Raw genomic sequence first — 24,813 nt, 5'->3', positions numbered from 1 at the left:
ATTAGAACATAATTCAATGAGCAGTTACTCAACGTAAATTTGAATTCGCTGACGTTGATAATTATGCAGAGATGGAGTGACATAACTCTATGATACTTCACGATCGCTATATTTGAAACTCGATATTGTTTACAATATAAAAGTATATAATCCATTGTGTGTCATGCACTTTCGTTGATATTTTCACCTCTTAGACGCTTTGATTTTTATGAGAGCTCCAACATCAGAAGCAATACATCCAAGCCAACCAGCATTATTCGATCGAAAGCACTCCAGAATATTTCCTGCTTGTTATATGTACCTATATTCGTGCGCATATACTTGGAAACTGTGGCTATACTTAGGCCACAACCAGACATCCAGAAGCACCTAACTGTATACTCTGTTGGCAGCTCGACTGCTAATCGAGTTATCGATCCTACCCCAAACAAGTTACGAGCGCCCGTGCTTATTGCATCTCACATTTGTATACTAACCCGATCGTCTTGCCAGTAGTATTATTTCAAATCATATCCCGTGCTTTATTTAACTTAATTATCATATTTAGCAGCAATAACTTGAAGAAACCTTGTCATATTTTGAATAACTTTTAAAAAAAATTTATAATATAACCTGATACTTCTAAATTAAAAAATTTGATGTCCATGTACCATCTGATATGAAAGTTGGCCGCATTAGGCTTGATATCACTTAATATAGTCATAAATTCATATAATTTTTCATCTAAGTCGAAAAATGTTCTTGTGGAAGCTATCATTCATTGAGATCGAATACTGTATTTTACGATAAGAAATGGAAGTTTTGGAGCTTTTTTTAGAAATTGTGTGTGATTGCAGTATTGTAAAATTAGTTATTGTTTAACATCAGATGCTTTTTAATGCTTAGTATACACTTTAATACATGAAAATTTGTTGGAAATAGAAATCAGACAAGCAGACTAAACTACACAGGTAGACATCCGTTGAGACACGGTATTCATAGGTACATGTCTGCTGTCAGACAGCAACATCTAGGGTTAATATAAAAGGAACTATAAGGAAGAAAGAATGTGGGTAAATTGTTCAGGCTATGTACTGAGAAGAAAAATTCCAATATGCCTCAAAATGCGCTCAAGCGTGCTTGGAATGTATTCGAAGCTTTGATTGTGCTACGGAAGCATATTTTCATTCTATTCTTTTATTTATGTATATACATACAAATATATCGCGTAAGACTTTGCTTTGTAACAGCGTATTTGAAAATATCTGCTTTTTTATCATTTTACTGAAGTCGATGATACCTTCGATAGATAACAATCCGTCAAGTTTCCTAGAGATATTGGTATTTTAATATCAATTTCAGTTGACTACGTTATGTTACTTATTCTTTACGATAAATGAAAAGAAAATGTCGGGAAATTGATAATCGTACACTTGCCAATTGTACACTCCTGTTATCATTGATTCAGTTCTACATTGATTAATGTGTGTTTATATTTGTTAATTCACTATTTATTATTATAAATAAGGAAAATGATGAAAAATATTAAATAAGCTTTCATTAATAGTAAAGAAATTATGACAATAATTAATTTAAAAAAAAAAAAATTAGGAAAACGGTTGACCCTGAAAGCCATCCCTGCAACTTCCCGCCAATTCTATACCTAAACGATTGAAATTGCATTTATGACGTTTTTGAACTCTTCGAGCTCATAAATACAATTTGTGTTATTTTAAGCTATCCAAGCTCAAAAAAATAGCTTTTGTATGCTTTTGAGCTCTTCGAGCTCAAAAATTTGATAGGAGTTTGATAAAACACTATTTTTTGAATTTTCAAATCGCAATAACTTTTGAATGAATAAACCGATTTTCACGCGGTTGGAGGCATTCGACGCAGTTTTTTAAGTTCCATAAAGAATCTTAAAGTTTAAATTGATAGAACGAAAAATTTCGGAGTAATTCCGAAAAAACACTTTTTTCGGTTTTCTTTCGTTCACGCTATCACTCGAACGAATCAACCGATTTTGACCGGGTCAGTGGTGATCGACGTGGTTTTTCAAGCTCAAGGACGGATTAGTTTTTGAAGTTGATCGATGAAGCCGTTTAAAAGTTATTCCAAAAAAACCACTTTCAAAAAAAATTTTTTCCGATTTTTTTTTAGATTTCTCAAAATTTCTCAAAATCTATTGGTCTGAATCGATTTAAATTCATAGGAAATCTAAGTTTGAGGGAACTCTTTAGAACGCCGTTTGGTAGATTCCGATCGGTTCAATCGTTCAAAAGTTATAAGCGATTCACTTACTTAGACACACACACACACACACACACACACACTCACACACACACACACACACACACATACATACAGACATAGTGACAACCTCGCGGGGATACTCAGGGAAGCTTTCTGTGACCTTCAAACGTCGAGATCTGATGAAAACTCGATTTTTGCAAAACGGGGTGAAAACAATAACTTCCCGATTTTTGAAAATCTTCGATTTTCTTAGCGGGAAGTTAAAAAGAATGACAGATTAAGTCATTTTTTATCCACCTGTTTTTCAAGTAATCATAAACTTGATTAAAAAAATCTGGAAAACGGTTGACCCTAAAGGCCATACCTGCAACTTCCCGCTATGTAATGTCGAAGTTATGTAAAAAAAACACTTTTTTCGAAATTTCTCGTTTTTGATAACTCTCGAACGAATCAACCGATTTTGACGGGACTGGTGGCAATCGACGTGGTTTTTTAAACTTAAGAACGGATTAGTTTTCGAAATTGATCGGTGGAGCCGTTTAGAAGTAATTCCAAAAAAACGATTTTTCGAAAATTTTATTTTTGAGATTTTTCAAAATCTAGCGAACCGAATCGATTCAAATTTCTCACGAAATTTAATGGCAATGATACTCTTTGGATCGTCACCTATTTCGATCTAATCGGTCGAGCCGTTCAAAAGTTATAAGAGGTTTACACACACACACACACACACACACACACGCACGCGCACACACATACACACGCACACACACACACACACACACACACACACACACACACACACACACACACACACACACACACACATACATACAGCCGCACGGACACTATCGCGGGAATACTCAGGGAAGCTTCCTGTGACCTTTAAACGTCGAGATCTGCTGAAAACTCGATTTTCGCAAAACGGGGTAAAATCAATAATTTCCCGAATTTCAAAAAAATTTTCACATTTTTCTTAGCGGGAAATTAAAAATGGGACCAATGTAAAATGTTTGTTAATAGTTATCGTACTTCTTGTGTGATGTATTGTCAATTGATGTCATTGATTTTTCAAGATAGATTTTTGATTTCTTATTTTTTTTTTTTTTTTTTTTTTTTTATGAATTTATTGAAAACTATGCATTCATGCTAGAGGCATGCAAAATAAAATTAATAAAAATGATTATTGTCGATATATAAATTTTTTTTTATGATTGCAGGTAATGTGTCTGCAGAATAAAAACTTGCTGGAAAGTCCAGACTTCAATCGCTAATTGGACTACTGTAGTTATAATATCATGCTATTGGTGAGTTCGTTTTAGTGTTTCTAAAACAAAGTGTTAGTGCGTGAGTGAAAATTCTTAAATAAAATAATTAAAAGCTTGGTTAAAGTTAATTTAAGCATTACTGTGTGAGTTAGATGATTAAATCTGTCACGCCTGGCCTGATAGAGAACGTCCGTAGGTGCCAAAGCAACGTGCCCTGGTGAAGGGTACGGTAAAAAGCCGAAGAAGACCAGCATCAAGATAAAGTCACCAGTCTTGCTGTTGCGGGATGAACAGGACCGGGTGTTGGCGTTAGTGGTGGACACCGTTGTTAGCTTGCACGGGTCTCCCGGCCAAGAAGGGGGTCCTGATCAAGGCCCCCCCGCGGGCCAGGCGGATACAGTGAACCAGCAGCTTCAATCAAGGTTAAGTGGTGCTGCTAGTCTCTACCCAGTTGGTTCTGCTGATCAAGAAACCCATACATTATACTCTGACATACGCCAAAAACTTGTGAAAACTCATTACAAACCCACTACAACACAACAAACTGATAAAGTTAGTAAATTATCGAATACTCCAAACACTCGTATTCCCGAGAACGCTCAATCGAATCCTTTACCTCGCTCTGATATCACCAACGGAGAGCTAGTGTTCACTCGAAACCGGTCAGTTTGTCAAGTGAATTGTGCAACTAGTGTCCAGTCATTTAGTGTTCGTTCTCGGGTCATCATTCCTCCTGAGGACATCGTGCAACCATCGGCTAATAACATTAGCAACAACAACAACAACAACAACAACAACAACAACAACAACAACAACAACAACAACAACAACAACAACAACAACAACAACAACAACAACAACAACAACAACAACAACAACAACAACAACACCAACACCAACATCAATAGTAGTAACAACAGCAAGAGTCACCGTAAATTTATTGAAATTCTCGAGGGTTCCAATCAGAGTGTTAGAAACATCAACGAGAAGCTGCTAACTATTGCACAAGTCATGGCACCAAGTTGGTCTATGCGTCTCCTGGGCGTGAGCTGTGGTTCAGTGGTTTGCGCTTGGGGACTTCTGCTTGTTTTGTCTGTACTTGGTGGAGCTTCTCACAGTACTGGACTCAACGGCTATGATTTCGACAATGCTGGTACCATGGAGGACTTAAATGGTGGCAGATGTCCATGGGCTTGCTCTTGTGAAGGACAGGATATCGATTGCTCGGAACGTGGTCTCACCCAGGTGCCTGGTGATCTCGCAGTTCTCGCCGAAAAATTGTAAGTAAAGTTAATCATTATTTATTTATAAACAGGCATCTTTTATCTATGCGATTTTTGTCTTCAAGAGTATTATTTTTCACTTGAACGTGTTCTAGAAATAATAGAGAGAACCTTGTCTGACAATGTTATCTGTTTATCTTTCTACTTGGTTACTGGAAGAGCGCGAGCAGTCAAGTCTCTAATTAGCATAAACGTTTGGAAGCGCGTCATCTTAACTCGACAACATGCGAAGGCGAGAAACTACCAGCTATATTTACTTACTGTTGCAGTCGAGCATCTTAGTAATGAAAAATAATGATGGTAGACATTATAAAATATAGATCGGGCTGATTAAATCTCTAATAAATCTGTACTTAGCACACGATAAATGTCTGCAGGAAAAGACGGAATAATTAAATCCTCGGAACGCATTAGCAAACCAAAAGAATTGGAAGTATCCATGTTATGTATTCGGCCATGTCTGAATGTATTATATACTTAGCGATGGCCCTGTGAAAACCGGCTCATTTGGAACCCTGCAGCTCCTGGGACGTTCGCAAGCTCCTGTCATTAATATCTAATCGCTTATTAAGCGGGATTATGAATATTTAAATCTTGGCAGTACCCCTCGTTTGTAACCTTGTGCGTATTACCATCGGGGAATCAGCATGCTTTATCGATCCCCCAACTTTTGGGCTCTGGTGGGGCATTCGGTCTCATACATACCCTGTTCATTGTTGATGTCGGTATCATTCTCTTGTATAAGCACAGGTCTGTATCGATTATTTAATTAACGTGGTGCTCTCACGAATTGCTATCCCATCTGTCTCGTTCCCTTGTTAATTGGCACGTGATAACGAAAAGTATTCTTTTTCCTTTGTAACGCACTATTTAATTTCTCTAGAGTATAAACATTAGAAGTGAATCTGTATTACGCATAAAAAGTTGTACCTATTCTTTTGTTGTGTTTTCTTTTTGATATTGTTTGCGTAACTCTTTTTATTTAATGTTTCGAGTTTTTATCTACCAAAGCAACTTATTGCACAATATACTTTCTTGTAGGCTTATAGTTTTTGATCTGTACCAGACTTGATTTTAATTGACAAGAAGATTAACACAAACGATAGGGAGATAATTGTATAAAACGTCAATTGCAATGTTGCTTGTACGTATAGATAATATATGTACGTACTTAGCCAACAAATGCAACACTTCTGGTGCATCCCACCCACATAACTATGTCGAAGATCATCTGAATTGATTGAGAAGCCTTATACATGTTAGCTTAGAATTTCGATTCGTAGTAGATAGCAGCAGTGGAAAAGGATCAGACAACCAGATATCTCGTGTTTCTATATCTGATATCTTGTCTTTTGCTTTTTTTATTATATTATTTTCTTCTCCGTCGCTCTTGACGTGTAAAGATTGTTGAGAGCTACAACGTGTCTATCTACAGATTTACAGTCCAACATCGGTGGATCCTAACCAGCAATTCTTCATCTAAGCAAATTGAATATTTTATCTTTATATATTGTATGTATCTTCGACACTTCTATATTTATATAACAAGAATTTTTGAAAATTTATGCATGTTGCTCAAATTTATCTTGCTAGATCGTGAATATTTAATAAATTCTATCAATCATTTTAATAAGTTACGCACTTCTAAATTTCTGTTGGACTGTTTACATGAATCTATTTATAGATTTAAATATTTAGTAATGAACCAATAAGCAAGTTCTGAGAAATTTATTGTCGGACTATAACCCAAAACTACTGTACCCGAAACTTGGGGAATAACTTTATACTTTTTAATAATGAGTAATGTAATGACTTAATAACTCATGCTTGTTCAATTAGTTGGCATGAGAATAGGAAATTCACTTACAATTTTTCGATTAACCAGTATAAACAGTACCTGGAAAAGTAAACAACCCCACGGGAGCTTATTTGAATAAGCCTCCGATACAATGTTTTCCTAAAAGTAACATTCCACGAGTTGTAACACGATGTTAGGGATGGGAAAATGTATAAAATATATCGATATATATCGTATCGATATTTTCAAGCAATATCGATACATACTGAGCAAAAAATATCGATATTTCGATAAATCGATATTTTTATCTCAAAACGCGATTACTTGAAAAATTGTCAAAGTATTCGAACGTGAAAAAAAATAACACATTTGGCAGTCTTATGAGTTTCATTTATTATTAAAATACGTATTTAAATATCATTAGTAAAATAAAAATACTTATTATTAGTCAAAAATTTGAACGATTTAAACAATAGTATTTTGTTTAAATTTTATTCGAACCAGTACTCATCGGATATAGACATCAGAAGCACTCGTTCCTTGATGTGTTCCCCGGTTAATCGGCTTCTATTATTGGGTACAGTCAAATTTACAGCTGAAGCAAGTCTTTCGGATGATACGGAGGAGCCTTGACAGATTAAATATTTCAAAGCACGAGTTCCATCGAGTGCTGACTGCTTGGATTAATGTCAACGCTTCACCTTCTTTTTTTCCCGATGCTATTTGTTCAGCTCGTAATTGGTCAGAAGCATTCACGGATTGCTTAAAAAACGTCACAATACTTTTGACGTGATCGCAAAGGGCAGAAAACGCATGAACCTCTCTCAGCACCCCATCAACAATAAGATTTAAGCTGTGAGCCATACAAGGAATCCTATAGTCGTTTCCTAGAAATAAGCGTACCGCTGCCACCATATTTGCGCCACCATCAGTGCTGATAGACACAATTTTACTCTTGTCAATTTCAAACTCTTCACAGATGCCATTCCAAATTTCTTTAATATACTCCGCTGTATGACTCTAAAAAAGATGCATATAAAAATACAAGATGTATATTTATAAATTATATTTATTCATTATAGCAAATATAACTACTAATCAAAACATACTTGAGACAATTTCTGCGCACACAGATTTATACTCTGAAGAGAGGTCGAATTGTTTCCCTTTGTACTGTCAATAAAGTGAACCGTCAACACTAAGAAGCTTCTGGTAGAATTAGTAATAGTGAGTATGTCACTTGTGAAAGATACGAAATCTGCTTCGTCTATTCTTTTAATAAGAATCGATTTCGTAGTATTATATCGGTTCTCTATTAAGCTAGTCACCTGAAATTAAGAACATGGTTATCGAACTATACTTTCAATTAAAATGTATGATAAAATGGGCTGGAATACCGTTTTCCTGCATGGGAGTTTGTAAAGAGGACTAACTGTGCGAACAAACTTTTTTAGACCACTTTTTTCGACACATGATAGTGGCAAATTGTCTTTACATATCATGTAAATTAGAGCCTGAGTAATATCGATGTGTCGTTGTCCACCTTCTGAAATATAGGAGTTGTAAATAATACAATTAAGATTTCCTTATTCAAAAAAGAGAAAAAAAAAACAATAATATTAATTTAATAATGTGTAATAATTATATAAAATATCGATATTTTCGCAAATTGATTAGGAAATACTACTATATGTTATGAATCATTTCTAAATTTATAACAACATAAATATTCATAAAAGTTACATATTTAAAAAGCTAGATAGAATTAGCTTACCTTCAAAGCGTGAACCTCGTTCTAAACAACTTAAAAGCGTACATTGTTTCCTCTTTTTTGATTCTTGAATGGGAGACTGAGCACATTCTGAGGAATTCTCTGATACTTTTTGCGATCGATGGTAATTTTGGTCATTTGTCAAAGTAGGCTAAAAATAAAAAAAGTTTTAAAAATTGATAAATAAATAGTAAATTTATAATGTACTTATTGTAAATCATCCGTCCCATTACATGAAAATTAAAGTAGCAGATATTTTATTATTTTCAAATTGTTTTAAGAAATAAAGTAGTGCATAAAAAAGCATTTTAAAAAAATTGACATGTAAAAAATTGTAAAAATTAAAACTGCTATTTTTTAAAATGAGTTTTTGGAAAACATTTTTTTTATTAATTATAACTAAAAAATAGTGAAATGACTGCTAACTTTAATTTCATTTCAATTATTGCAAGTTTAATATGTAATCTATAAGACATACCTCAATACTAAGATCATCATCGTCGTTTGTTGATAAATTGTCTATCGATTTGTTACCGGATTCGTTCGCTTTTGATTTCTGCATTTTTTGAAATTGTAAATGAGCATTATAATGCTTTGTTTTCAGATGTGCAGCTAAATTAGTAGTATTGCCGCATGTCTTGTACGTTTTACCGCACAAGTTGCATGAAGGTTGGTTGTTTTCTTTTTTTGTAAAAAACTTCCACACGGCAGACATTGTTAGGTATAAAAATAACACAAAATAAAAACATCAACATAAAATGAGCCACACTAGATGATGCCACTATTTTCCACTATTAAATTGTACACAGACTGGTTAACATGCTAACAGCACACTATCCAAGACATTTTTTTTGGTTACGTTGACAAACTACAGAGGGATACTACGCATATACATACGTTCAGAACAAATCATTTCGAAGACAGAGGCAGCACTTATACCAAAACTCACGCGTTTTAGTTTACGTTAATTTATACTTACATAAAACGAACACAATATTACGATTATAAGTAAAATAATTAATTATTATTATAAAATATTATTAAGTTGTTCAAAAAATATCGAATTTGATATTCGGAAATAAATATCGATTATCGATATTTCGAAATTAAAAATATCGCCGATATTTATCGATTATTTTCTAAGAAAATATCGATATTTTGATATATCGATATTTGATGCCCTTCCCTAAACACGATGTTAGGCTCCTCTTATATTCGAGTTTGTCACTACATTTCTATACGCGATACTGATGGTGTTATTGCTACCGCTTTGCCGCTTTACTTTTGTTACTACACCGCTATAGCCTTTGTCAGAACATTGACGGTGATATACAGGAGAATTCATGGAATGGGAGTGCCAGAAAAGAATACTTTGTTTCACTTTATTATTATAAATGAAAACTCCACCTATCAAATTACATCATTGGTTAAAAAATTCGGTAAAAAAAGTTTCGTAAGTCTAAAACAATTTTTTATTGCTTTGAATTCGCTTTTAATTCTACAGCCAAATACATGAATTGCTTGTATAAGTATTAGAATAATTAAAAAATTTTGGTAAATCCAAATGTGCTTACCTTAAATGTTCGGGTCATACGTAAATTGATCGAAGTAAAGTATAAGTATAAAAGAAGTTTTCACTGATAATCTCAATACTATTTTAAAGTTTTTGATAATTTTATGTTAAATCTCAATAGAGAAATAATAATTATTTACTGCACACTACAAGAATAAATTGAAATAATAATTTTAATAATGATTTAGTTATACAAATAAATCACAATAAATTAATTTTACCAACAATTTAATTCCAAAGCTCGTCTAAGGATAGCCATTGTGATAAACGAATAAAATAAGTGATTTTCGAGAATTTCTCTATTTCTCAGCCGGAAAAAATTTATTATAAATATGCATAACATTAAGGGGGGAAATACGTGTACAGGCTTAAAAAAATTCAATTTTTTTTTTTTTATAAATCGCTTGTAAAACTATTCAAAAATATAGATTGAAAATTTCAAGTCAAAATTTCTATTCGTTCAAAAGTTATGAGCGATTTAGTAATTACTTTAATACTATTTTACATTAACTTTTTCTGTCACTTTTTTTTCAAACGCGTTTTTCTCGAAACGAGTTTTTTCAAAACTGTGTGCAGTCTAGCTCAAAGAGTTTTAAACCAATCATCTTGCGATATGGCTTATAATTTTCTTTATACAATTATCTTGAATATGAACCTCAATCGAAAGCGATATTTTGATTTAAACTATTTTTTTTTTAATAAACAATCTATGAAAAGTGATAAAAAATCTCGGCTTAATTTCACAACCCTCTAAAAAATGCAAATTTTTAGTTTTTTTTTTTGTGGAATTGAGGTTCATATGGAAGATACACATATAAATGAAGTAATTTTTCTATGCCATTGATTTCAAATAAAAATTGTGTCTTCCATACTGCACACAGACTGCTAAGTCGGATGACAACCTACGATGTGTATCAGCTGATATCTCCGCTATTTGTTAACTTATATTGTTGTTTAATACGAAAAAATACTCATAAATATATTTATAAAATAAAGTGATAGTTTCAATAAATAATATTAATTTCTTACACCTTAAAAAAATTAATGAAAATCAGCATGAAAACGGCCTTCTACACGTATTTCCCCCCTTAAACAGCAATTTCCACTTCACAACTTCCCGAGTATGAGGTTAAAAATCAATTAAATTGAAAAATCGATTTTTTCAAAAATTATCATGCTCATTCTTCTGCGAAGATTTAAAAAATCCAGACCATAAGCCATTCATTAAAACCGCTTTTTACGTAATTATAGCAATTAATCGATTTAAAAAGAATTTCGATGCATTCAGCGTTAATTTTTCTTGGTGACAGCGGGCTTTCTGTATCATTTATATTTACATTTGTATTTTTACTAATGCTTAAAAAATTTTTTTTCTAAAATACCCACTCTGTTGGAATTATTGAAAAACAAAAAACCAGGCTATCTACCCATCATGGGAATTTAGACCTTAAAAAAATATTAAACATGGCCGTCTGATTTGTTCTAAAATAATTCAATATGCCGTTATCTTCAATTTTTATATTAGATCTTATATCGACTGATCAAAAGTTATTTATTGTCATGAAGTCATATTAGAAAATTTTTTTTATGGGAATGCAGTACACAACGAGTAATTACCCAGTATTAGATAACAATTTCATCAGTCACTTAAGCCACAAAATTTGTAACAGTTTTCAGGGATTAAAATATTTTTCGGTTCTGCTATTAAGAATTCATATATTCTTTGAATAAATATTTGAAAAGCTTTGACTGTGATTTCAACGAAATAATATTAAACACTATTTACATAGTTTTCTACTGAATGTCTATCTGTCAATATGTGCATAGGTCTAGTCATGTCTGCGCATAACCGTGTCAAGAACATACAAAACCCTGAGGGTGCGAATACAATTAGATATGAATGGCTCAGAATTGTAAACGCACTAATGTAATGCATGATCACGTTTAAAGGTCTTAAATACAACAAATCCAGTTTCAGATATTAAAAAAACAAACTTTTTTTTAACCTATTTCAATGTATTCTTTTCATACCTGAAAACTGTATTCTATGTGTTTAAATACAAATAACACAACGCTTAGGATGTATAGTAATTTTATTAAAAATTATCAGCAGTCTCTACGGGAAACCACGCCCACAGTTTTTCAACTCAATGAAAAATGTTCCGACTTCGGTAGAAGTAAATTAACAATATGGGAACTAAATTTCATTCTTTTCTTGAAATATTCATTTTCATGGTTAGCGGTTAGGTTAGGTTAGATTGACCCGTTCTTAACCATTAATTTAAGAAAAAAAATAAAAATTATCTCTCAAGTGAGTACAAAGAGACAAGAAAAGAACTAATAGGTATATAAGTACATTTATAACTATCTATCAAACCAATTCGTGTGGAGAATAACAAAGCCGGTTAACGGAAAAGGCATTGCATGCGCTGATTGAACAATCAACTCAGCCACAGTTTTAACTTTACACATTATACTGAACATTCACGTTCCACTCTGATTAATCCTCGCCAAAGTCGAATCCTTTGAATTTATTATTGTCTTCAAATAAATGAACAGATTCTTGACACACATATATTTTAGATTACGTAAATTAATAAAAAAAGTAAATTCAATGACTAATTGCAATCAATGGAAAGAAAGATCTTACTCAACTTTTTAATAAAAGAAAATATATAATGTGATATATAATAATATGTTATATATATGTACATCAGGTATTATAGCATGAATCGCTGAAAGAATGTAACGACGAGGAATGTTTCGTGCACCCTGCGGTGCTTTCGTGGCTTGTAGAGGGCGAACCAAACTCAGGTACGTTATAACGTCGACCGAGAACATAAATATTTAATGCGATTCGACGCGCTTCCTTCTGGGACAACATAACTTTTGGAATCGACCCGTACACGCTACGAATTTGTTCATACGTACCCTCTTTTTACCTTAAACTCGCCCACCCTTTAAGTTTCTATCGATATTGGCGGTAAGTTTACTGCCGGATCGTCATTTTTTTTAATAATTTAAAAATTTACCTTATGGTGTCTAATAGAACAATGTCTTGCGACTTCTGAAATCAGACCCTGTCAAAAATGATACTCCAGACAAAATTTGTACAGGTTAAATATCGAAATAATTGTCCGATGTTCGTGTAGAATGAAAATTATGATAATGATAGTGATGGTGAAGATGATGATGACGACGATGATGATTAACACATGTGTGAGTGATTCGTAATTCTGATTATAGTTACGAGAGTAGAATAAGGATAGCACAAATTGGAAGTGGGCCAAGTTCAATGAAGACTTTTGCCGCATGGCGTGAGCAGATTGCCGATAAATCAGCATTAAGATTGGGAGAGAATGAGAGAAATTGAAGCAGGAAGAGTAATTGCGAGGTATGGGAAGAGTAAAAGAGATGGAGAGAATATTGTTATGGCCGCTGTACCAGTTCTACCACAACGCGCGCGGTTTATGGTGAATGACACTGGTCTCTGTCGTCCATGAACAAATCTCCCCGTTTGTGCGGTCTCTCGGGTAGCATTCTTTATTATAGGATTAGGTGACAAGACGCTATATATAATGTATAGTTTAGCATGGAACTAATACACTTCAATTTTCTTTTCTCGGGTCCATTATAAGACGCAATAGTCTCATTATTTGAAACTGTTAATCCGATTAGCAAACCGATACAAAGTAAATTATTTCTTCAGTAGTGTCCTTAGATTAATTATTTTTAATATAATTGAATATTGAATTACTGTTGAATTGTTAGCTAGATAGTCTAAGAAGACTTTATGTAATAGGTATTGTTACTTTTCAGAATGTAAAAAAATTTTTCAAATTTTAGACCAAACTTTCTCAGTTACATTCCACTAATTGGAATCTAGAAAGTTATTTTTTTTATTCTTTATAAAATTTGAAAAATACTTTATTGACGACCAAAAAATTTTATTTCTTTTAAATATTATCGATATCAGTGTACATTTTTTTAGACATTATTTTTTTTGTCAGGCATATTGAGAATTTTTTAAATTTTTGATTTAATGCAGATAGTAATAATACAAAATAAAATTAATATTACGCTAATTACAGTTATTTTTATCTGGATTGTAATTTTTAACTGAAGTCTGTTGTAATAGAGATGTATTAAATCATTAATTTTTTTTTCCTTCCAATGAGCATGAATACAATTTGAAAGTATTTTATACAGCAAATAATTAAATTAATGAAGAGACATAACACCATAATTGAATCCTCTTGAACGATTATTTCATCAGCATGAAGCATTGTATAACAAAATATATCCAGCTGGTGAGTTTATTCATTTACTACCTCCTTTTTTATGTAGTTTTTCAACTTTTAAAGAAACATAATAATAAAAAAGTAACACAACAGATTCGAAGAGAGCTATGTTATTTGTCACGCCCTGGTGAGGTATATAGTGTAAGAACCCAAGTAGGAATAACAAAGTAGACGATGTGATACTCAAGTCTCGAATGTCACGACACGATGCGAGAAAAGAAACTAAGCCCAGGAGACAAATAATCGTGGTAAGTGACCATGCAATGGATAAGAGACGAAGACAGATGAGATAAAAGACAACAAGAAGACAAAACCAACTGGATTGGTAAGCTGGAGCACAGCTTCAGTGGTTAGTTTTTCTCTTACCTCTATTCTTGTATCTTTACTCGTGCCGCATTTTCATATTTACATTCAGCCTTACAACATACTGCAGCCTGTTACAATTTTGGTTTGGGTTATGTTAAGTTTCTTTGAGAAGAAGACTCAAACATGTTTTGACAGACATTGGGTATGCAGACCCCATGCTACTCTTGTTCGTTCATCTTTTCTCATTCGAGCTGCATGTCTACTTACACTTTATCCTCTGTCTCATTCACCAGACTCATCATATACCCAAACCTTCGTCATAACGTCTCTTCTGATCCACCTTCTTCAATCTCATTCATCTTCTTCTCCTCTCACCTCACGCTCATCTTTTTGCTTATTACTTCGTCAACCGAATTTCAAGAGTCACCTTACGTGATATGCATTTTTAAATATTGTATCAAGTTAACATGCTCAAAATTACATTGATATTTCAAGTCAGATTTTAGTTATCAACAGGATTTAATATAAATTTCCAGGCATACAAATCTTTTTAACGAGATGAACTATAGATATTTCGATGTTTTTTTTATTTTATTTTTATTTCTACTTTTATTTATTAATTTTTTTTTTTCATTTAAAACTACGAAATCTAATTTTATTATAATTTTCTTTTGAAAGCATTGGCTTATAGATAAATAATTAAAATTTATCCAAGTGATAAGTGGGACGAGGTAGTCTAATGATTTTAATTACGTAATCAATTTGGAAATTTAATTTTTGTTTTTTATTCGAAATCTATTGAAACAACCAACATTAATGAATATAAATCTTTTTATTTATCATAGTCAAAATTATAAAAAGCCATTGCTTTTAGTCTGTATTATTTTTGTAAAGATATATTATTATGAAATGACATCCAAATTATCATGAATAATTTAATTGATTAAAGTTAGCTGTACTCTGCATGATTGATGAAAATTTTAATGGATTATTATTATTAAAATCTTGATCAACGTAGTAAAATAAGTTTTCTTTTGATGTTATTAGATATTCCTCAACAAAAATGATATATTTAACTATCGTAGACTCTGAAATTCAATCCGTTATCTTTTATAATTACATTAAAAGCACTCATTTCCCGAATCGTGAGTTTTTTTTTTAATATCAGAAAGTTGAAAAAAATACAAAAAATACTGAAATGAAATATCATAATATGATCTGAAAAAATCGATAGTACAATCGCAGATTCAAAATTTCATCTTAAAATTGTTTTTTTTTTCCTTTTACTATCTATTTATTTTTGTATTATCTTGAGAAATTTTCAATTCAAACCTATCTATCGATTAGATTCAAATCAAAGCTGATCGTAAAATTAAGTTTACGATTTTTTTTTTCAATTTTTGAAAATTTATATCTTTTTTAAGTGCTACTGAATTAAATTTTCATTTTTCTATTCTGTATATGAGTTTTTTTTCTCAACAAAAACGATTTGAACCGGTGACGTTAGCCGAGTCGTCTAAGGCGCATGACCTATAGAGCAAAAAGACCCCAACGTACCACTCCCAACAGTCAAAGTCGGCAATATGACCACAGCAGTTAAAACCGACTCTAAATAATAATAAATAAAAAAAAAAAAACGATTTGAATAACCTAAGCCTCCAAGTGAATAATAGTCTGGTCGACAAGTAAAATTTTGTTGCTTTTTAGGAAGCTATTTACGTAGAATTATGGTTTACGTTTTGAACCGAGTTCCGCAATCAAATAGATTAAAAGTTATCAATAATTTGGTCGAAAAAAATAATTAAAGTTTAATTGCAAACAGTCAAAACTGGTAAAAAATGAGATAATTTCCTAAAAAAAAAAAATTTTACCTCCAATAACTGTATCACCAATATTTATTATTCTTATCTTAAAAAAGGTTTTTATTGATCTCCAGATCTCATTGAAAAATCCAAAGATATATTATCTGAGTTCAGCAAAATAAACCCTTACGTCAAAAATTAATGCTACAATCTGAACAACCTGGTACATGAATTCTGTGCATGCAAAGTAGACACAGTAAGAAAATAGTATCGATTAATTAGGTTATGATATAACAGGGACATTTGACTTGTCAGTAGTGAAATAGATCGATTAGTTAGTAGAGCTGGAGCAGCAGCCCCAACAAACAAGGCAGCTAGCAAACCAGCAAGTCATCAATTAACTTTCACCGTCATAAGTTATCTATCCAAAAGCGAATGGGCTGGAGTGTAGTTTGATGATGGCTGTGCGGCTCGTACGGCCATAAAATTTGCGTAATCGAGGCAGTTATACACATACACATATATTTTAAGGTTAGGTGGCAGTAGATATAGCTCAAGTGGTTTCTTGTTTTTTTTCTGGCGAGAATATAAAAGTTTTTCTTTGCTGGTATATCGATCGACTTCTCACACGAAGCATTTAACTTGGCCACCACTGTACATTAGCTACTGTATATATTCCTATTATATAAATAAAAAAATAATGTATAGATATAACACTCATGTATATGTTGTTAAGAATGGAGGCTTTGCCTGGCACCCTTACAGCTTTTTTATTCGGTCGATCGAATCACCATGGCTTCTCGTGCGACCCTCGAGGGCCGAAAAGAAAAGGCGCCGTGAAGCTAAAAAATAAATTTTAATGGAGAAGGAGGTGACCGGCCTGGTCTCAGCAGGACACAAGCATTGTCCGAAAAATTTAGAGCGCCTCTCTATAGCCGAGAACGGACGAAGGAAGGAAAGAAGGAATAAAATTTTAAGAAAAAAATCAAGAGTAGGAAAGAACGAGTAATATAAATGTTAATGTCCTGATGCGGTGGTAAAAGATCCTAGGTCAAAGGTTCGTCCGTAACTCAGATCACTAGCGGAAAACAACTCGCGCAAGTAAAATCTATGGAAATTATATTCTGGAAAATTTTCCTGACATTTTATTTTTTTTTTTGCATCCATGGGTGACTAAATATTATAAACTAAAGGTGATGAGGCTCCAAAAGGTCTTCTGCTTTCCGACTTATGCTGGTGTGTCGGCGTGTAAAATACGGTAACGATTGTACACAGCTAAGAAAAATTTTGCCGAGAAAAAATTAAATATTTAAAGTGGGAGAAAGAGAAAAGCCGTAAAAAAAGAAAACAAGTCTTTATGTAAGCTTCTTGCGCACGAGTCTCCAACTATCGTGGTAATAAATTTTGGGACTGAAGAAGGAGCGACGTTTTCTCGCGTCCTAACCGCGAGATTTTTTCTACTCTTTCCCTTACAGCGTTTACGCAGTGTTACTAACAAAACGGGTTACGATGCCTTGGGAAAATAATTCTCAAGACAACGCATCCTCACGACCTTTCACTGTTAATATGTTTTTTAATAAATATTTTATTGTTGTGTAGTATTTTCGCACGTCCCGTAACGTGGAGCGTTTAAGGCTAATTTATGATTGAAGAATCATATTTATTTTATTCGAAGAACTTTAATAAACTTGATTTGTTTTGTATATACTTGAAATGTAGATAAGTATGCATGTAAACTGAGTTTTAGATCTGTAAAGTTTTGATTTCTATTTAATTCCGTTTTAAATTACAAGGTTAATTGAATACTCTTTCAATTACGATGAAATTTTCTTAGAGGTGAGTAAAAAAAAATTTTAAAAGAAAAACAAAGCAACATCTACGATTGCCGTTTGTTTTAACTTCCCGCTAAGAAAATTGAAAATTTTCAAAAATCGGGAAGTTATTGGTTTTACCCCGTTTTTCGAAAATCGAGTTCTCATCAAATCTTGACGTTTTGAGGTCCTAGGAAGCTTCCCTAAATGTTTTCGCGATGATGTCCGTATGTCTGTATGTATGTGTATATGTCTGTATGTATGTGTGTGTGTGTGTGTGTGTGTGTGTGTGTGTGTGTGTGTATGTGTGTGTGTGTATGTATGTGTGTATGTATGTATGTGACCCACTTATAACTTTTGAACGACTTGACCGATTTAATCGCGGTTGGTGCCATTCGAAAGGGCTTGACCAAACTTAGATTTTGAATACTATTTGGACCGATTCGAACCCGTAGATTTTGAGAAATCCCAAAAAAACTACAAAAAAAAAATTTTTTTGGAATGTGATTTTTTTGGAATTACTTTTAAATGGTTTCACCGATCAATTCCAAAATCTAATCAGCTCTTAAGATCTAAAAACTACGTCAATCACCACGGGCCCGGTCAAAATTAGTTGATTCGTTCGTGAGTTATTGTTGTCGAAAGAAAACCGAAAAAAGTGTTTTTTCGGAATTACTTTGAAATTCCTGACTCGATCGATTTAAACTTGAAAATTTTTCATGGAGCTTTAAAAACTTCGTTGAATGCCGCCAACCGCGAGGAAATCGGTTTATTCATTCAAAAGTTATTGCCGTTTGAAAATTAAAAAAATTAGGAAAACGGTTGACCCTGAAAAGGCCATCCCTGCAACTTCCCGCCAACTCTATACCTAAACGCTTGAAATTGCACTTATGACGTTTTTGAGCTCTTCGAGCTCATAAATACAATTTGTGTGTTATTTTGAGCTCTCCAAGCTCAAAAAATAGCTTTTGTATGCTTTTGAGCTCTTCGAGCTCAAAAATTTGATAGAAGTTTGATATAACACTATTTTTTGAATTTTCAAATCGCATTAACTTTTGAATGAATGAACCGATTTCCACGCGGTTGGTGGCATTCGACGCAGTTTCTTAAGCTTCATAAAGAATTTTCAAGTTTAAATTGATAAAACGAAAAATTTCGGAGTACTTCCGAAAAACACTTTTTTTGGTTTTTTTCGGTTTTATTTCGTTCAAGCTATCTCTCGAACGAATCAACCGATTTTGACCGGATTAGTGGTGATCGACGTGGTTTTTCAAGCTCAAGGGCGGATTAGTTTTTGGAGATGATTGATGAAGCCGATTAAAAGTTATTCCAAAAAAACCACTTTCAAAAAAAATTTTTTCCGAGTTTTTTTTAGATTTCTTAAAATTTCTCAAAATCTATTGGTCCGAATCGATTCAAATTCTTAGGGAATCTGAGTTTGAGGGAACTCTTAAGAACGCCGTTTGGTAGATTCCCATTAGTTCAATCGTTCAAAAGTTATAAGCGATTCACATACTTACACACACACACACACACATACATACACACACACACAGTGACAACCTCGCGGGGATAGTCAGGGAAGCTTCCTGTGACCTTCAAACGTCGATTTTCAAACTCGATTTTTGCAAAACGGGGTGAAAACAATAACTTCCCGATTTTTGAAAATCTTCGATTTCCTTAGCGGGAAGTTAACAATTGTGTTTTATTAAACTGCTATTAGAGTTTTGAGCTCGAAAAGCTCAAAATGACACAAAAATCATATTTGTGAGCTCGAAGAGCTCAAAAATGTAATGTGTAATTTCGAGCGCTTAAGTAGAAAATGAGCGGGAAGTTGCAGGGATGGCCTTTAGGGTCAACCGTCGTTCTAATTTTTTTCAATTGCTTTCTACGTCTTAATCGAATTTGTCATTAATTTAGGGTGTAAATTTTATTTCTGTTAAAAAAATTTCTCGAAATCTAAGAAATGTCAGTTACTTCGTCTTTTTTAATAATTATGATGATAATTCTTGACTATGTTTAATTAAAACTACTTGATTCGTCAAATTGAACCATGTAGGCGTCTCTTTATTAAAATATCATTCTCAAATAACGATTACCAAGTTGATAAATTAAGGTAAATTTCAAAAAGGTTTTAAATAGGGAATATGAATCGTTTACGTCTTACGTCTACCGTTAACGTCGCCGTAATTCAACTTGGAGGCAAGCAATTTCTACTTAGCCGTAAGGCTGTTTTAAACTTCTCCGCACACATTTACCCGAAATTTTATCCTTCTATTCTTATTATTTCTTCGCGCTCAATCTTTTATCGTCTCATCTTCGTCTTTGACTCGCCCGCGTGCACATGAGAAATGGTAAAGTGGATGCAAGTGAGTTAGATATATATACATATATAAAATATATATGATAACATAACGTTGAAAGTAAAGTAAAGAGCTAAGAGAGAAAAGATGAAGCTTGAGTTTGAACAAAACCAGTTTTCACTAGAGTTTCAACGTGTTGTTATTGTTTCTCTTACAAACGTACACTCTCAAATAAGAAGAATGATGAACAGAAAAAAATAAAAAAGAATGTTAGAGAATGAGCATGTCGGCAAAGAGACGAGAAGAGAAAGGTATAAGGGTGATAAGATAAAATGGTGTGTGGCTACAGTTCATAATAGAGTACTCGGAAATAAATAGAATAGTAGAGGAAAAATAATAAAAATAATGCAACTCAGATGACACCAAAATAATAGAGATCCATTAAACTTTTGTGATCTAACTGTTATTTCGTTTTTTTGATATAATAACAGCCAGCAGATCTACGTGAACTTCTTGAAGATAGGTGTAAAAAAAACAAAGTTACAAGTGAATGGCACTGCTTCTTCTACAAGTTCTGGTTCATTCTTCAGGTATTGTTAGTTACTTTGTCCGTGGGTTGTTTTATTTCCTCAACAGCGAAGATAGTCATCTAATACCCATCTAAAACTTTTATTTTATTTTATATTTTTTATTTTTCAATAAAACTCAAACTACTTCTTGGTTGGTTTTCTTTAGGTAGAGCGCGTGTGCCAACAGTAACGTTATTTCTATTCCCGTCAGCGAAGGTACCCGGCGAGACGTAAATCTCATTTTCTACCCATCTTGAAACTCCATTTCTGTTCTTTCAAGTTTTATCGAATTTAAGACGTAAACTCAACTTGGAAAAGTTAACTGTGGCTCTCTACTAAAAATGTTAGTGATAAGATGGTTGTTTAAGAACCATTCTTCAGATACCCACTTCAATCATTAACTTTTTAAATTATATGAACCCGTGAAATAATTTTATGCCATGGGCTAATCTGTACTGATATTGCCTGATCCAGTTTCATGTGGTTTTATATAAAAATACAGAAATAATTCATCGTAATTTTCAAATTTTTCTAGAAATATGGACGTCCAATAATATTTCGTATTAAACAGAAAAATTCGAAAATCTAAAAGTGTACGCCTCATAACGCTGATTTTATTTTTGAGAAAAAAATAAATCGGATTAAGATAACTTTTAAAATAAAAGTGCATGCACTCAGTATTTGTATAATATGGATAATTCAATATATTGTGCTTTAGTTTTAAAGGCACTCATGCGTGGTTTAAGGCTGATTTTTACTTATATATACATAGATATTTATCAAAGACTAACTGATTTTAGTTTATTATTCAGCATAATTTTTTTAAGCTGTTTTTTTTCTAAGTTGTAACATAAAATGACTCTTTAGAAAATAAAAAATGGAGTATTCAAAGTGTTTTTTGATATACTTCTATTCATATTATCTTATAAGTGCAATTTGCTTGTGATGAAGGCATTTTAAGACCACAAAATTGCTTGACCTTGACGTGTTGAGAGTAGAGCATCATACTGAGCCAGATATATCCTGATATGGCTTATGGCCATTTATATCCATGATAATAAGCCGTATATATTTGGTTTATTTTCATATCAAAGCACTTCAAAACATTTTTTTACGGAGGAATAATTCCGAAATCCATGCTTCTGGTTCAACACAGTAACAGTAAATACAGACAACAAACTACGATCTAGTAGTATGGAAGCAGTTAAGCTTATGATAATCATCGGATCAGAGGAATGTACTTTGTAGAACTACAACCAAAACTTACATTCAATCGAAATTTAATATTAACGTTGATCCACTTTGTAACCACCGAAACACCTGTAAGCTTAACTAATCTGTCTTACTGACTAAATAATTATGATTATCACTATGCTAGCTGCTAAGCTTAATCTACAATCTACTTTCCAATTTAACTTCATACATTATTGATTGTTTCTGTGCAGCACCAGATGGCCCGATCAGAACTTTTTCTCTCCATGTATATTTTCAAAAAGTGTTGACGAAACAAAGTTAAAAAGCAACATCGTCCGTTGAAATATAAAATAAAGGATAAATAAAAAAGTCCAACTGAAGCTCAAGAGAGATTCAGCTCGTAGCCGACCCAGTTTGCACTTCTCGCCTCGTCGAGTTTTTCAACAACTCGTCGGTAGTTTTGTAGCGACCCATCATCTAGTCACCTCCTGCATAATGACTCCTATTGCATCTCTCATCTGGCACCCAATTTTCATTCTGGATTCGGGCCTCAAATATTTGATGCACTGACGGTAAACATTCATATTATGTGTACAAAGTACCTGGAACGTACGTGTTAGGCATCGGGAAAAAATCACGTAACATTTAACATCATAATACAAATATGCAACTTGAAATGTCAAATTTAACTCACTCTGTTCACACATGGCACGTGAATCTTCAATTTATATGTAAAATTTATCGGATTGGTACAAAGTCTTGCGGACAATATAATAATTATTGAAGAATACAAGGAATTTCAATTTGACGATCGGTTTGTTGGTTAATAATTACACAGTTCGTATTTAAGTTTCTTGTATATAATAATTTATAATTATATATACAGCAATAACCTGAGTAATCCATGAACGACAAACCAGTTATCTTGGGAATTGTGAATCAAGCGAAACGATTTACCAAAGTGCTTAATGATTATCCTTCGTTACTTTCATAACGACCGTCTCTTGTATTCATATACCTATGTTATATATATACATTAAATGTAACATATAACATATATATATATAATGCCGATTTCGCGAGATTGATCGGGCAAGTAACGCCCTTAGATCCTCGTGGATATATCAGCGCCGCCTCTCACACTTACTCAATCGACTATGCGCACCTATTTCTCTTAAATTCACCACTTGAAGACCTTTAACATAGTAAATTATATAGATATAATGTATACAGATGGATACACATGAAAACCACGCACTAACATGGACACATGGATCTAAAACTTTCCCTCATCATCCAAACCTCAATGGCAACAGTCAAAGTTTTACGCTCATCTAAATCCGTAAATTCATTTTTGGATGTCTCTCATCAAGCTCGATTAAAACTCGAATTCAAACTTAGATGTGTGTATAAGCTGTTACTGCAATTACTGCCGATAAAAGTCAGTTTGTGTTGAACTTGGCTGTTTATCTAAAACTGAGACTACATCTGCACACTTTAAAGTATGTGTAAGATGAAAAGAAGGTTGGAAAATCTAAATCAGCACGTTGCTAGCGCTAATGTTATTAAAAAAATTTCTTATGAGAACCTATAAAAGAAATGAGATTAATTGATAGTTATGGTATTTCTTGTTCGACGGCTCGTCAATTGAAGTCACTTTTATTTCGAGATAAATTTTTGTTCTTTATGTTATTTATAAAAAATTGTTAATTTATTAAAAATTCTGTTAAACATAATTACTAATGAATTACTTAGATAGTTGTATAGATTTTTTAATATTTTTGTAGACTGAAAATCATATAGACATGTTTTTACATGAAAAAGTCCTCGTAAAATTACGACTCTATGGTAGAGCACTTCCTAGCGCTAACGTAAGCGACGTGCAAAAATGAGATGCAAAATATAAATATAGCTTTTTAATTAATTTAATAAATTAACTACAAGGTTTAGTAGTGATTTAACTGAAAGATCCATGTTTAGATTTCATAGAATTCCAAGACATAATGTCCCGAGACTCAGAATTCCCTTCCGGGACAATTATTCATCGTTAAGGTACGAGGCCATCATCTCGCTACATCTATTATCTTTATTTTTTATGTGGATTAAGGTTATTTTTGTTTTGTTGTTTGAGGGAATAAAAGTTAAGAGATAAATAAATTGTCTGGTGATGGTGAAAGTTTAGTTAAACGTGAAGCAAACAAGCGTATATAAGAATTGACGGGCGTGCATATGATTGCATAAATGAATAAAAAAGAGGTACGATTGAAAAAGGGGCGGTGATGATCGAGCCAAACACTTATTTGGTGTCAGGCAATTTGTCGCGTTAATTAGGCGTGCAATGGGCTGGTCACACAAATTAATCATCTTAGCTTTGAACTTAACACAAATACTGGCTAGAGTAAAGGCCTCCTTGCATTTACGGAACGCCTCATTAGCTTATTACCGACTTATTGCTTATATTTCTATACATCTATTTATATACGCATATCTAAGTATACATTAATATTTGTACAGATACTTGCGGATGAAAAAGATGAGAATCGAGTAGACTCACGCTTGTAAATATCAGAGCTCGCAAATCATACTATGGGATACGTCTAAA

The 24,813-nt window shown here is 32.9% G+C and overlaps 1 protein-coding gene across 2 annotated transcripts in view; it reads left to right on the top strand.

Moving 5' to 3' along the window:
* The first annotated feature begins 4,241 nt into the window (after positions 1 to 4,241).
* The window catches only part of LOC123265890 (protein slit), a 441,502-nt gene continuing 420,930 nt past the window's right edge, over positions 4,242 to 24,813 (top strand). For both annotated transcript variants that reach the window (XM_044729853.1, XM_044729852.1), the window contains exons 1-2: positions 4,242 to 4,315; positions 4,391 to 4,780. In XM_044729853.1, coding sequence (XP_044585788.1) covers positions 4,512 to 4,780 — 269 coding nt within the window. In that variant the 5' untranslated portion in view covers positions 4,242 to 4,315; positions 4,391 to 4,511. The remainder of the gene's footprint in view (positions 4,316 to 4,390; positions 4,781 to 24,813) is intronic.

The sequence above is a fragment of the Cotesia glomerata genome, linkage group LG5, assembly GCF_020080835.1.
Source record: "Cotesia glomerata isolate CgM1 linkage group LG5, MPM_Cglom_v2.3, whole genome shotgun sequence".
NCBI classification, from domain to species: Eukaryota; Metazoa; Arthropoda; class Insecta; order Hymenoptera; family Braconidae; genus Cotesia; species Cotesia glomerata.
This window is presented reverse-complemented; position numbering and strand designations above follow the sequence as displayed.